Source organism: Nicotiana tabacum, chromosome 2 (assembly GCF_000715075.1).
Source record: "Nicotiana tabacum cultivar K326 chromosome 2, ASM71507v2, whole genome shotgun sequence".
Taxonomy (NCBI): domain Eukaryota; kingdom Viridiplantae; phylum Streptophyta; class Magnoliopsida; order Solanales; family Solanaceae; genus Nicotiana; species Nicotiana tabacum.
The window spans coordinates 124,316,444-124,332,300 of NC_134081.1; the positions used below are offsets into that span (position 1 = coordinate 124,316,444).

General features: G+C 36.0%; 1 protein-coding gene across 1 annotated transcript; it reads left to right on the forward strand.

The window, feature by feature from the left end:
- The first annotated feature begins 1,893 nt into the window (after window positions 1-1,893).
- LOC107789012 (uncharacterized) lies at window positions 1,894-15,412 on the forward strand. The gene is given in 20 exon segments (XM_016610771.2): window positions 1,894-2,025; window positions 2,237-2,790; window positions 4,292-4,366; window positions 4,369-4,825; window positions 4,983-5,240; window positions 5,883-5,974; window positions 8,143-8,352; window positions 8,428-8,832; window positions 9,996-10,174; window positions 10,275-10,368; window positions 10,448-10,504; window positions 10,806-10,940; window positions 11,036-11,107; window positions 12,704-12,817; window positions 12,911-13,072; window positions 13,170-13,298; window positions 13,470-13,571; window positions 13,662-13,741; window positions 14,091-14,240; window positions 14,392-15,412. Coding segments are annotated over 19 exon segments (3,849 nt in total). The 5' UTR covers window positions 1,894-2,025; window positions 2,237-2,280; the 3' UTR covers window positions 14,960-15,412.
- Window positions 15,413-15,857: the final 445 nt, after the last annotated feature.

Here is a 15,857-nt window from a genome sequence, read left to right on the forward strand (position 1 = left end):
TACGGTCAAAATCCTAAGGCTTAAACTTCCGTTTTAGGAACTAAGTATCCCAAATCACTCCAAAACCAAAAACAAGACCTCCTGGCAAGTCACATAAGTAGAAAAAATACGGAGGTAACAATTAATATGGGATCAGGGCTATTACTCTCAAAACGACCGCCAGGTCATTACAAGTTGCTTGGCCGTCGTAGTCCCTTGGAGTCTTTTCGTTTTATTATACTGTCAACTCTTATTCTAACAGTATTGTATATTCGATCCTTGATATTATTGCATGTATTCAGTTAAAGTTCGTGAGTCAGTATTACCAGTCTTGGGAGGTTGTTAATTAATTTCGCTGTTGGTTTCGATTATCTTATTAAAAAAGTCTCGAAATATAATTATAATCGGCTTACATAGTTTTAGAGACTAAGTGCCATCACGACGCCTATGGTGGGATTTTGGGTTGTGACATTAATATTAGTTCATCTCTTGTTTTGAATATTTAATCTTAACTATAATTTTATCTACCATAAATTTTATTTTCAAAGAGTAAAAGATTGATATAACATTTCACTTTTAGATCTTTATGTCTGTAGAATCATTAGTGGTATTGACTCTTACCAATAATTTTTTCTCTCTTTCTCACACATTTATATTCTTAAATATTTTCTTAGTTGTTGTTTAATAATTGGCTATTTTTCAATATTACACAAAAAGTTAATAAAAAAAAATTATTTGAGTAGGAAAATAGTTTAAATATAATATAAATATATATTATTGTGGGGTATTTATTTTCTCAATTTCAACTCTTTATGCAGTCCATTTAATATTACTTGTATTTTCTTCGTATTGAACATTATGTAGTGGTAATATATTGTCAATACGAAGGATTCTTATTAAATTAATTTTATTAAACCTTCTTACATATTTTTAATATGAATTTAATAGACAAAATTAATTTTAAAATCTTAAATATTACAAATTAGCATAGAAGGCATTGCAGTCCAAAAAATAGGTTATTGCAGTTATGTCCTTTCCCTATGAATTCTTCCGTTTAATATTTTAGGGCTTTGATATATTAATATTGTATTTATGCTTTTATAATAATACAGATTCTCATTTTTCTAAGTGGATTTGGATAATATAATACATTCTTAAATTAAATTAGTAATAGGACATTATAATCCATTTTCAAATTAAATTAGTAATGGAAATTTTTAAGAAGTATATCCTAAACGTAATAGGATTACATGACTAAAAATATTTACTTGTTCAATTTTATATGATAGATATCCCGAAAGTAATTATATTAATAGAATTCCTAAAGGTAATCATGTAGGATTCCTAACGTGTAGTATTATGTCCTAAGACTAATAGGATTATAAGGTTAATATCTAAAATTTCGGTTTTGTCCTTTTATTATGAGTTATTATGCTTAATATTATAAGGTTATTTTTGTAAACTGACATTGTATTCATGCTTATATATATATCGTTATTTTTGAAATAAAAAATAGATTGAATAATGAAACGTTTAAAAGTTACACATCATTCCCTAATAGGAAATCCAAATATCAAACCTTCAGCTTGTCAAAAATTTTAAGTTTCTAATCAAATAATGCATGTCCCTACTAAAAGGATTTGTATTGCACTTAGTGGTGTAGGACGGAGTCGCTACTAGTATTAAACTACAGCTACTTTAAGTTTAACAAGTATTACCCGTACGCAATACTTTTAACTTTTGGTATGATGCAAACAGGCCCAAAAGATAAAGATCCCATAAAAAAGACCATATTTCTGCAATTTTTTGGTTACAAGCGGTTACATGGTGTAATTTCTACACTTATGGGTCCATTTGTGAATTTGAACCTTAGCCCAAGCCCAAATTCCTTATATGCAGTCTGGACGAGAAACAAACAAAATAAAGCCCAAATTCAATTTTGCGCCTAAAATCTTGCCAAAAACCCTCCGCCGCTTACTCTGCTCCTCTCCTCCACCTCTTTCTGCAACAAACACCTCTGTTCTCCTTCGCAGACGAAATCAAAAGGTACTCTCTTTGTCTCTCTCGTGCTTTCTCTTTTCTATCTATCTCTAATTAGACCAAAAGCTTATTCCTATTTGCAATGAAGTTTACTGCTAAATCAGTTTTTTACTGAATTGGATTAAGCTGCTGTGTTTGCTTCTATCAATAGCTCTGCTAATTTTCCTTAATAAGAATCAATTTAGACTAATATAAAACTTACTGTTGAGTTCTGTAGAGGGTGTTTGAACCCGCCGCCGCATTCAGAGGTTTCTCACAAAAATGGAAGGCGTCGAGATGGAATTTCATCTACCGGAAAATGCTGACGTGTCCTCAGATGACTTCTGCAACACGGTACTATCACAATTTAGCTCATCCAATAACGAGCACCACGTGCACATCTGCACCGCCATTGGTACAATGTCACAGGAGCTCAAAGACCAGAGCCTTCCTCTTACTCCAATCACTTACTTCGGCGCCACCTGTTCCTCGCTCCAACGCCTATATACCTCCTCCCCTGAAGGGCCGCCATCACACCTTATCAATGCACTTTCCACTATTTTATCCCTCGTCCTTCCTAGAATAAACAAAGCCATTTTGAAGCAGAAATACGAGTATTTGTCTAACCTTATGATTCAATTGCTTGGATTAAAGACCATTGATATCGAAGGGATCATTGCGTGCTTAAAGTGTGTTATGCACTTGCTAATTGTGGGATCAAAAGGGAACTGGTTGGATGTTGCTCAACTCTATGGTGTGTTTATTGGTTATTTAACGGATGATCGCCAAAAGGTCGCTACTTTCCTTCTTTCTTTTAACAATTTTAATAAGAAGTTCGATTATTTTTGTTCCTTTGGCCTAGTGCATGCCTTTCTTTTGGTTAATCTATCAAGTGCTTCTTTAACAATATGGAAATTGTAAATGTTGGAAGAGCATAAGTTGTGTGTACTGACGCTGCAGGTAATTCTCTATACAAACATTGATTGGTAATTTTAAGCAGTGTTGTCAAAGGTCCAAAGCTCTAGCGCTCCAGGTCTAAAAAACGCAACTGAAGTGTGGGCTTTAAAAAAGGTGCAATGTATGTGTGTGTGTGTGTGTATGTATATATATATATATATATATATATATATATATATATATATATATATATATATATATATATATATAATTCAAGAAAAAAGAAACAAATTCATTCACAATGTTTCCCTCAACAACTAATGCGTTATTTGCTTATTATATTTGTTGTTTAGTACAATTCGATTCAAGATAAACTCATAGGCAATGAGGCTCATGCCTTAGTGCTTGCCTACATTGAAGTGGGGCTTAAGCCACGCGAAGCACTAAGGGCTCAACTGCGCCTTATATGAGCCTTTGACAACACCAGTCTTAAGAAATGAAAAGCAATCTTTTATAATAGGCGAAAATACACTATTTAAATTGTTAGTGCATATAAGTTAAACTCATGTTGGAAAGGCGACTTGAGATAATCTTATGGGGAACAGTCTTTTCATGACAGGGGAAGAGGCTACTTAAGGAATGGGTTTTCATGGTTTATTCTCTTGAATGTCGGTCTTTATATTATTCAGTCCATGTTTCTTGTTAGAGCAAAGGTTGAGCCATGTTCTTTTATCCTGCGTTAGCACCATAGTAAAAGAAAGTTTTTGAAGAACAAGATAACTTTATCAACTAAGTAATAGACTGTGCTGGCACAAGCTTAGAAGTTTCCTATGCAGTGATATGATAAGTAGGATGCATGTTTACAGAATCTACAGTTTGATAACTTTTTCAATTTTAACAAGTCACGGTGGTAACAAAGTTATAATGATTGTGTCATAAAAGATGTGTGTATGAGCAGAATGATATTTTTGTGGGTTGATAGTTAGGGTAATGTTTATTTCAAAAGGTTATTGGAGTACAGCCATGCCCAGCAATTCTGATCCTTTTTTAGATTCCATAATAGTTACTACAAGGAGAAGTTACTAGTTTAGATTTGAGATTATTTTGTTATCAAGTTGCGTTTGATGAGAAAACAAAGAATGAGAAAATACAACAATTAAAGCAGTTTAACGAAAAATTTATAAAGATACATGGATCTCAATTCCCCACGAAAGCTGAAATTAGAGAACATGGAAGCTATAGTATAAAAAGTTGATATCTGTTTACTTGTAATGTTACAGTCTTACAGATAGTATTCTAACTATTCTTTGCATTTACATAATGCTTCAACTCAAAAGTTAGGAAGGTCAAGTACACTGGCATTGAATTTTCTTGTTTGGATTGGTCGATGGAACAGGTGAGAAAGATGTCGCATAGTTGCATTCGTGATGTCTTGCAAAACTTTCAGGCATCACCTATGCTTGCTCCTCTATATTGGCACCTGCAAGTGAAGCCATCACAAATCTCTTCGAGAGGTCCCTTCTACTTGCAGGAGGAACAACTGGAAATGCCTCTGAAAGACCCAAAGGAGCACAACAAGTCTTACACGTGCTGGATGCTCTGAAACTTTGTCTTCCTTATATGTCTTCAAAGTATTCGAATAGTACTTTGAAATACTTCAAGTCTCTACTGGAGTTGCATCAGCCTCTTGTTAATAGGCGCATTACAGATGGTTTGACTGCTCTTTGTATCCATCCGACAGCAGAAGTATCCGCAGAAGTGCTTCTGGACCTATTGGGTTCATTAGCTACTTCAGTTTCTGCGAATGAGTCATCTGCTGATACTCTGACATTCACAGCTCGCTTGCTTGGCATTGGGATGAGAAGAGTATATTCGATTAACAGGCAGTTATGTGTGGTTAAGCTCCCTATGGTGTTCAACTCTCTTAGTGGTGGGTCTTTTTCCTATTTCCTTACCTAGCATGGATTACAATAAGAATCAATCTGTTTCATGCCGCAAAAAGAAGGCTTTCAACTGCACCTATAAATTCTGTTCGATTTTGATAGTTATTGTTTGACTATTACTTTTTGTTATTTATGGTCCCTCAGATGTTCTTGGTTCTGAGCACGAGGAAGCAATAAGGGCTGCACTGGAGGCACTCAAGAGCTTAATACATGAATGCATTGATGGAAACTTGATCAAACAGGGTGTGGATGACATAATTAGTTCTAATACTGATATGAGGAAATCTGGACCAACTATCATTGAAAAAATCTGTGCCACAATTGAGAGCTTAATTACCTATCACTATGCAGCAGTCTGGGACATGTCATTTCAAGTAGTGGCTGCCATGTTTGACAAGCTAGGTGATTGCACTGCTTATTATCTTTTCTTTTAAAAAAATATAGCCATCTTAAGTTCTAAATCTCGATATTTAATTTCTAGTTATTGAATGATCTAAAATATTCTGTCTACACAGTATCCGACACTTATTCAAATCAATTTCCATGGAATTGGACTTCCTAAAATGATGTTCAATTTGATAAAATCGAGTACTTTATTACTGCTTCTTGCTTTCCTAGTATTTTACTACTGACTAGTGGTGCAGCCAAGAGTTGTAACAAGGGGATTTAAAAAATGCCATATATAATGTTAAGGCGATTCAACAATTTATATATATAACCTACTTGCACGATATAATTTAATTGAACCCCATTCCTTACTTTTAGCTGCGTCGCTGCTACTACTGGCTATGCCAATAGTAAGTGATGAACATTGTCAGCTGCTTCTGACCTAATCCACCCCCCTTCCCACCTAATCCACACCCCTTCCCAAATATGGGTGTGTGTCTACACACATATGTACTCTTTATCTTGAATATCGTATCCCAATCACTGGATGAAATTGGTGATACAGGGAGCTTGATATGCTTTTCCGTGTTGCTTTCTTTCTATATATCAACCAAGGAATGTCAAGTGAAGTGGTCCTCTTTGTTGATTTCTTTTTAGGTCACTATTCTTCTCACCTTCTGAAGGGAACACTTCAGAGCTTGGCTGATATGCAAAAGTTGCCAGATGAAGACTTCCCTTACCGTAGACAGGTGAACCTTGCTTTTGGGGCTGCTTAATCATGGAAATGCCTTTTGTCATCAACTTGTTTGGTACTGAGGCGTCGTAGTTGTTGTATTTATTTTTTCCCGCCCCTAGTTATTCTGTTGCTGCCGCTATTCGCGATTTGACCTTTTCGACAACAGTTTCAGTTGCTTTTTTATATTTGATCTCTGTATGACAATTTGAATTGATGATCAAATTTGACTTCTCTATTATTAGCTGGCCTTATGTTTCGATTTTCAAAGCCTCAATTTTTTAGAAATTAATATGATGCATGAATGTAGCTGCTCCTAAGACATTGAGTCTAATGGAGATCTCAAAAATTTAAGTCTGTTTTTTATAATCCTAATACTTTGGATTTCGCAAATGAACATATATAATTAGGTATCTGGAAACTAGGATCGAAAAGGAAAAATTACAAACTAAATAGTCATGGCATATGCTGGCAATCAAAGGAAAAAAAAAAAGAAATAGTCATGGAAGATGCAGTATAATTAAACAAAAATGATTAGATTGGCTAAAAACTAATAAAAGATTGTCTGATTGGTAAAAATAAGGTAATGTTTTTTCATTGGAGAATAGGCTAATATTTTACATGCATTTAAATTTATTTGATTAAATAGCATAAGAAATCAAATTTATCACAATGGTGAGAGGGCATTGCAGGTTTTCTGAATAGATTTGTTTGGACAAAGGAAAGGAAGCGAACTAAAATTTAAGTATTTGGATTTCTATCTAGGTGGGTTGCTCTGATGGTAAGCGCCCTCCACTTTCAACCAAGAGGTTGTGAGTTCGAGTCACCCCAAGAGCAAGGTGGGAGTTCTTGGAGGGAAGGATGCCGAGGGTCTATTGGAAACAGCCGCTCTACCCCAGGGTAGGGGTAAGGTCTGCGTACACACTACCCTCCCCAGACCCCACTAGTGGTATTATACTGGGTTGTTGTTGTTGTTGTTGTTGTATTTCTATCTAGATCAACCTGATTCGCTAAATGAGGAAATAATAGAACTTGATAAGTAATTTTGAGCAGATATTGGTGAAGTTTGTGTGGAAATTCCTGAAAGCATTAGATGTAGAGACAATGGATGAAGTAGCACATCCTTCTTGTTTGAAGACATCTTGGAGTGATGCTGTATAGAAAATTTTTGGTAAAGACCCTCTGACAGAAAAGAGAAACAGGACTGATTGCTACCAACTTGAGAAATGACAGAGAAAAATATAGGATAGAGACATTTGAGGGAAAAAATAAAGAGGAATTGAGACCAGACAAGAAGAACGGATCAGCGAACTCCCTCGTCTGATGATTGTCTTTTTGTTTTCTCGGGATCCAAGGAAGATTGCAAACCACTATCAGTGTCTGCTGCTCCTGGCATAGTCTTGGAGATTATGTTATGAGATAAATTTATTTATAAGTGTGAGATATACTTTAAAAACCCATAAAAATACAGATATGATCAATGAATGTGTGTTGATCACTTATTATAATGGTTCTTGACTTTTGGATGGTGCATTTAGTGGGGTTGTCCGACCTTTTTGTGTTTCGTCAACACCATCAATTTCCAAATGAGGTCAGGTCAACTTCTTGAACTGTCTATATCATCACTAATTCCGTCTATGTGATTCAGTGCAATGAATTTGTATTCATCTGTTTGACACAAATTATAAGTGTCATAGTAAGGTTGACTTAACTAACATGCTAACATTTTCTTTGGTGATCACTTTATTGCTGAAAGTAATGCTGTTTTCTGAAACATTAATAGTTCTCGTCTTCTCCGATGAGGCTATGTTTACCTTGTGCGGAGTATGCGTGATATTTTGCACAAGCACGGTTTTGCTTTGTGTGGATCTTCTTTCTCGCCTGAAATTGGATCCAGTCGGGAATGAGAACCATGATAATATATAAGCCTGGGACCTGCTTGGCTAGTTAGTCAAATTATTCCGCTTCCCCAAAAAATAATTGGCAGAGACTGACTAGGGTCCCTAACCGTTATCAGTGGAAGTATAGGTTGCATCTTAGCTGGGGACCTTTTCCCTTGTTGAGTTGCTTTTTTCTTTAGTTCCTTAATGTTCTTTTGGGATATGATTTGTGAGCATGTGTCTAGCTATAGCATTTTCTTATCCGATAGAATACACTGCTGATTTAAGGATTTGTTGATAACAGCTGCACGAATGTGTTGGATCAGCTGTTGGTGCAATGGGACCTGAATCTTTTCTAACTCTTCTTCCTCTTAAATTGGATGCGCAAGATTTATCGGAGTCCAACATCTGGCTTTTCCCAATTCTAAAGCAAAACATCGTTGGTGTGCATTTAAGTTTCTTTACCAACTCAATTTTGTCGATGGTTGGAGCTATGAAGCAGAGGTCTGCAATGGTATGTTTATGCTAAATGACACCTCTTGTGCCCCTCTTTTATTTACACTGAGCTCACTCTTATGTTTTGTGGTAGCTCGAGAGCAAGGGAAAGATTTATACTGCGAGAACTGTTGATGGAATTGTGTATTCATTGTGGTCGTTGTTACCCTCATTTTGCAATTACCCTGTGGACACTGCTGAAAGCTTTAAGGATTTGGAGAAGGTTTTGAGCAAAGCTTTACGGGAAGAGCCTGATGTTTGTGGGATAATATGCTCCAGTTTGCAGATCCTCATTCAGCAGAACGATAGCATTTCAAAAGGAAAAGTGGATTTGTCTGATACTGAAATGAGCGTTCCCAAAAAACGAGCCATTGCGCGTTATAACCAGCAAGTTGCACGTGATAACTTGAATGCATTGAGTCTTTCGGCTCCTAAACTGCTGTCTGTTCTCTCCGGAGTCTTCCGAAAATCCTCTAAGCATACTGGTGGATCTTTGCAGGTAACATAAAAAAGGGTATTATTACCCCATGGTGATAGTAGTGTGCCAATGTAGATACTCGGATGGATGAATTTCTTTTGTTAGTGGTGTAATTGATATATGAATCTTTGGATCGCTGTCACAACTGCATTAGAGAAACAGTGAAACACTACAATGGAAAAAGAAAAAGAAAATAAAAGGAGAAAAAACTGCATTCTATATTCTGCAAATTCTCTCAGTAGCATGTAAGAAACCAAAGAGGCTGTTGGAAACATATCCTCCAATAGTTTTTTCTGTGTCCTTGTAGCCATTCCGACCACTTTGCTCATATGTGTTTTAGTGCTATCCAAGGCATTATACTTAATACAAAAGAAAAAAGACCACATCTTTTCTTTACTGCTCCAAAGATGTTATCAAGCAATGGGATCCAGAAGGCCATATCTTTCAGTCAAACAAGACTCTCAACACATGAATGGATTCTTTCCCCTATTGACTGAATCGTTTATATTCAGGTTGAAGTTTTAATTAAACAAACCTTTTGTTGATTAATTATTAACACTATTTTATGCCTAATCTATAAGGTTTTTTCCTTGCAAAAAGTATTTTAATCTGCGTTTTAGACTGAGGATTGGTTGGTTTGATCAATCTGCTCCAAACCAGGCCATTGATATTGTTATGGAGGTAGTAGATTTTGTTGATTTAAAAGGTCTCTATGTAAGGTTCTCCTTGTCCTTGTTGCTTGTGTAATTCAGTAATTTTTTAAAAATTGTGTTTTTATTTATCCGTCACATTTGAAATGCTGTCACTTGGTAGTCTTGTCACATTTTTCATTAGAGGTGATGTATGTTATAGTATTTCAATTTCTTTTAAGCTGTTGACAAGGTCTGTTATTGGCAAACCAAAGCTTGTATGTTATTCATAATTTGTGATACAGTGTACACTTACATTTTCTTTCTGTGGTTCAGTATGCCTGAATTTTTTACTTGGTCAAAATAATTACCGCACAAATTATTTAGCCCATTTATGATACATGTATTTATACAGACCATAATTTGGTGAATTGGCCTCTCTTTATGTTTAGTCCGAAGTCGTCAGACCTGAAAGCTTTACTTATCTTTTGTAAGAAACTGATTGGAAAATATCTTGTTAGCTCACTTTTCGATAAATATGCGTATTATATACAGAGCACAATCCGTGAATTGGCCCCTATTGCTGACAAGGAGGAAGTAAGGAAATTCTTTATGAAGACCATGCGTGAGCTTTTGAAGGTGACTCAAGAGTCTGGGAAGGCAGAGAAGGCCAGAAGTTCCAATTCAATGCAGATTGATGACTCATCCAGTGAAAGTTCTCCGTCCCTAAAGAGGTAGGATGATCAAAATCACATTTGTTTCATTCCTTCTGCTGTCAAAGTCCTTTTTCCTTTGTGTTAACTGAATCAATATCTCTTGCTTCTTATCATTTAGGGCACAGTTATTTGATCTGGCCGTTTCGCTCTTGCCTGGTTTAGATGCTGAACATATTAATGCACTGTTTGGTGCAATAGAGCCTGCTTTAATGGTTGGTGTCAGTTATGTGTTTGCTTCTGCACCTTTCAGTTTTTTGATGTCGAAGGTTTAATAACTAGTATAAGGGACAGGATGATGAAGGCTTGATCCAGAAGAAGGCATATAAAGTTCTTTCCATCATCCTTCGGGTAAGTGTTGTCACCAAATATCATGTAAAGGCATTGTTGTAGTTTCTTCTCAGTATTCTTCTAACGTATCTAGGACTGGATGGCGATGTCCAAAAAATTTAAAACAACTTGTATAAATAACTTGTGAGTTGAGTAAGTGAAATATCATTGGCATGGTTGAAAAGATTCAGATTAAAAGTGGTACAAGTTCTGAAGCAAGTAATCTGAGCTATACTGTTAAAGCACCTCTCTTATGATTTCTCGTTTATATTTTTGGCACATTTATTTTGTGGCTAATAAGTTTTGCAACTTCTTTGAACAGGAATCTGATGAATTTATTTCAAGAAGTACCGAAAAGTTGCTTAATTTGATGATTGAAGCACTACCTGCAAATCATTTTTCAGCCAAACGTTACAGACTTGACTGTCTATACTCTTTAATTGTCCATGTTACAAAGGTGACACATATCCTCTTGTGGATAAAACTGTGATGCGTCAGATTTGTGCCATTCATAGCATTGCATAGTTTTTTACACTTCATTGCATTCTACAGGATGACCCAGAACAGGGGAGGCGTGACAGTATTACTGCTTTTATGACTGAAATTTTGCTTGCACTCAAAGAGGTTTGTCTATTATTCATCTGCTATAGAGCTGACTAGTATTTTTTTTCCCAAAGGAATTTATTTTGCTGTAAATGTGCCCATTTATCCTTAATGATTTTTCTCCCATAGTTGGTATAGAAGGATGAATCTATAGGAAATATATGCTCTATTAATATCTTTAGTCTTTTTGCTATTCTAGCATCAAGTTTGAGCCTTTTGCTAATTGCAGTGGCTACAAGTTGCTAGCTATTATCAAGGTTTTCATAATATATATTTTTTTTTCCTAAGGCTTGAAGTATGTCCTCTAACTTTTAAAAGTCTCTAGCCTATTCATGCTACAAGTTAAGTAGTCTTTCCACGTGAAACGGCATTCTGAAGTACAGTGGGCGAAGCATTAATTTTTGTAGGTCCCGGATGGAAAACGATTGTACAAACTACACTCACTATCCACATTTTTGTTCTCTCCTCTTTTACTTCCATCAGTTTACAGTTAGTCTTGTTCCTTCTGCTGATACTTGACTCCAAAATTCGTGGACTTTTATCATTTTCTTGAGCTCTGCATTTTCCAACTGTCATCCTTCTCCTTATTTTTGTTATTAGTTCATGTGGTTTGTGTCCTTGAATTACCACAAAATCCCGGGTAAAAGATTGTTTTGTTACTTATAGCCTCGATTAATGGTCTTTGATTTCTCGTTAGGATTGGGTAACTTAGCAAAATGGTCAAGTTAGTGCTTAAAACAGTTGCTATCTTCTTTCATGATCATTTTGCTATGAGAGCTTTTAGAAGTTTGTAACTTATAGCCTGTTTGGCCAAGCTGAAAAATCAGCTTATTTTGAGAAGTGCTTTTTTCAAAAGTGCTTTTCGAAAAAGTACTTTTGGAGAGAAGCAGTTTGTGCTTGGCTAATCAATCTGAAAAGCACGTTCGAATAATAATTTGTGTTTGGCCAAGCTTTTCAAAAAGTGTTTTAAGTATCAAATTACGAATTAGGACATGAAGAGATTTACGTACTTAATAGTTAATATTATATAAGTAAATAAATAATTTTAAATATTTATTATCAAAGATAATAATTAATTTTTTTTATTTTATTTAAGTGAAATATGAAAATAAAATTATAAAGTACTTTAATTCTTTCAAGATGATTTAAATATATCAAAAAATTATTCAACAAATATAAAAATATTCACCCCAAAAGTCACTATATATTAGAAAGCTATCCTAAAAATAAGAAAAATATTTATAGATTAATATCCTAAGTATTAGGTTTAGAATAAGTAAAGTTATTTTGGAATATACTACATTTTGCTAAGGGTATTTTTGGTAAGAAGAAAAGTCAAAACTGCTTCTACTTCTGGGGAGAATCTGCTTTTTTCTGCTTCTCAAAAAATGCTTCCCAAAAGCAACCCCCCCACCCCCCAAAAAAAAAAAAAATTGGCCAAACACCTAAAATCACTTTTGGACTAGGAAGAAGCTTGGCCAAACAGGCTATTAATAACTTTCTCACCATTAACTAGTCTTGGGCTCTTGGCTGCCTAGGTGGAAGAACGGTTTATAAATGTAAAACATTTATAATTATTTAATTCCTGTACTGAGATTTTTGAGGATTCCATGTAAGCCTAACAAGAAAACAAGGAACCGAGCGTATGAGCTTCTTGTCCAGATTGGCCATGCTTGTGGGGATGAAGAAAGAGGTGGCAGAAAGGAGAACCTGCATCAGTTTTTTACTATGGTACGATAAGTAATAGTTTGATGAATTTACGTAATGGAGTGGGCTCTTTCTGTTTGACATAGGCACTATTGTCCTTGGCATTTTCACTTGCAGGTTGCTGGGGGTATTGCTGGAGATACACCTCATATGATCAGTGCAGCAGTTAAAGGCGTAGCTCGCCTGGCTTATGAATTCACCGACCTTGTTTCTGCTGCGTACAGTGTCCTTCCATCAACATTTCTTCTCCTTAAGAGAGAGAACAAAGAAATAATTAAGGTCTGTTCTAGTCTGCATTAAGACTATATTGTGCAAAACCAGTGTTCACCTGCCATATTCTGAAGTTTTTCTCACCTGAAACTTGTCTTAAGTGCAGGCTAATTTAGGGCTATTGAAGGTACTGGTCACAAAGTCGCCGGCTGAGGGACTACAAGCACATTTAAGGAGCATGGTAGAGGCCCTTCTTGGTTGGGAAAATAATACCAAGAAGCATTTCAAAGCCAAGGTTTTGTTTCTCCTAGATCCTAAACTACTGTGTTTTCATTTGGTTTTGGTTCCTGTATGCAATTAGTTCATCTTCCATGGTCTTATATAATTTTGGTTTTTGGAATCTCTTTTCTGTTATAAAGATGGCTTGTTGATTGGAAGGTGGTTGCGTGTATGTTATCTTTCATAGGTTAAGCTGCTTATTGAAATGCTTATCAAGAAGTGTGGTCTGGATGCTGTAAAAGAGGTGATGCCTGAAGACCACATGAAACTCCTTACTAATATAAGAAAGGTTTGTTATGAACTGGAATTAAACCTGTGAAAATGCTCGTGGGATATTAAATGTTCAGATGAGTTATTTATTCTTCTGATGAAAAAGCAGATCAAGGAGCGAAGTGATAGGAAACTCGCGTCGAATTCCGAGGAAAGCAGATCTCATATGTCAAAAGCAACAACATCAAGGTTGTTCTCTTTCCTCTATATACCTGCATACTGAAGTTGAGAATAATACACAGAAGAATATTTGATGCTTGACACATGGGAAGCAACTAAGATATATTGGAGTATTTTGTGTACCTCTGTTGATTTGGATAAGTTTATTTATCAGCAAAAAAAAAAATATTTGCCTTTTTTTTGGCGGTTACCAATATTCAATATTCAGATTTATCCCAAGTAAGGTGGACTATGGCTCTTTGGATCACTAATCTTTTTGTCCTCTGCATGGATAAGAAGCTCTTATTTTCAGTGCCTTGGTAATTTTTCAAGCATTAGTTTAAATACCTATGGTATTAACGTCTCTGTCCTGTTACAGGCTAAGCAGGTGGAATCATACAAAAATCTTTTCTGAGTATGATGATGGAGAATCTGAGAATAGTGATGCAGAATATATGGACGCAAAAACTACTACTGGTCGTAGGAGCAAGGCTACATTAGCATCAGACTCCAAAGCATCTTTATTACGGTCAGTGGGAATGTTTTAATATGTAATGGTTACTATTTATCGTCCTGAGGATGTTTTACAGATGGTGGAAGCTAGTGTAATTTTTAGTGATGCTTTCTAGTTTAGACTATATTTCACATGTAAGATGAGTGTTTGTATGCCATATTTCCAGGTCCAAGAAAACACGGAAAGCAGCCAAGAGTTTGCAGGAAGATCTGTATGATCAATTAGACGACGAGCCACTTGACTTACTTGACCAGAAGAAGACCAGGTCAGCTCTTAGAGGATCTGGCAATCTCAAGCGGAAGTCGGAGTCAGAAGATGAAGCAGAAATAGACTCTGAAGGCCGTTTGATTATTCAAGAGGGAGATAAGAAGCAAAAACAAGTGCCACCTACTAATGATTTTGATGTAAGGAGCGAAGCAGGAAGTCGCTTATCTGAGAGCTCAAGGAAAACTCAGAAACGGAGGAAAACATCTGATTCAGGATGGGCCTACACTGGAACAGAATATGCAAGCAAGAAGGCAGGTGGTGATGTCAAGAGGAAAGACAAACTTGAGCCATATGCCTACTGGCCCCTTGACCGCAAGATGATGAGCCGTAGGCCTGAACATCGGGCAGCAGCACGAAAAGGAATGGCAAGCATTGTGAAGCTAACAAAGAATCTTGAAGGCAAGAGTGCATCATCCATACTGTCCGCAAAGAGAGTCAAGACTAAAAAGAAAGCCAGCGCCAAATAGACTAAGGTGTGAAGTCTGCTTTGTTGATGCTAGGTCAAAATGGAGAGCTCAGCCCAGAGGCTCACTAGTTTGTGCCATAGTTTGCACTTGGGGCTTCTAGCAATCTGGCGGCCCCATGTTCCTTTTTGACGTCACCTTGTCATTTAATTCGTCCATGTATAATTGTATATCGCCTGTTGAAGTGATTTGTTTTTTGGATAGGAATGTCGAGGAAAAGGAAGTAGGAAGGAAATCGAGTATACGTAGTTTCCATAGGAAAATTAGCAAATGCGTCAAATGCTAGCTATTTAAGTTGGTTGTTTGTAATATTCTTACCAAATTGCAGTAGGTTGGTGCATGAAAGTAATGTGAGTCACATGTGATTGTCTAAATTTTTCGAAATCATTTGAATTGCTGTTGTAAGTTGTAACCCAGAGAGATTTCCTTTTAGTACGTGGTTTTGATAGTAGAAAAGTTCAGCTGCCTCAAGTTTCTCTCCAACCAATTGTTGCAACGCAACGTACTCAATTCAGCAAATTGGCTCGTTCTTTTATTAGGGCCCAGAGGTGTATATCTCCTTAAATCATTTATAACAATGCTATATTTTTTTTTAAAATTACTTAAGTATGCGTGCACATATGATGCTTAAAGACTCCTATGGTGAAATAATTATTGAGTGCATCTCTACAAGTGAAATTGATTGTTCAAATTTAAATTCGGACGGTCTTATTTTCGACACGGAGTATAGTTATATATGTGAAAATCACTAAAATTTCAAAAAGCCTGGATCCGCCTATGTTAAATAGGGCCTGTTCTGATCCGCAAATTTTCAGTTTAATTAGTACACGAATTTATAGTCTAAACATAACAATATTTTCCAGTCTGGTAACGTGACGACTATGCTCGTGTGCGGTAGTGA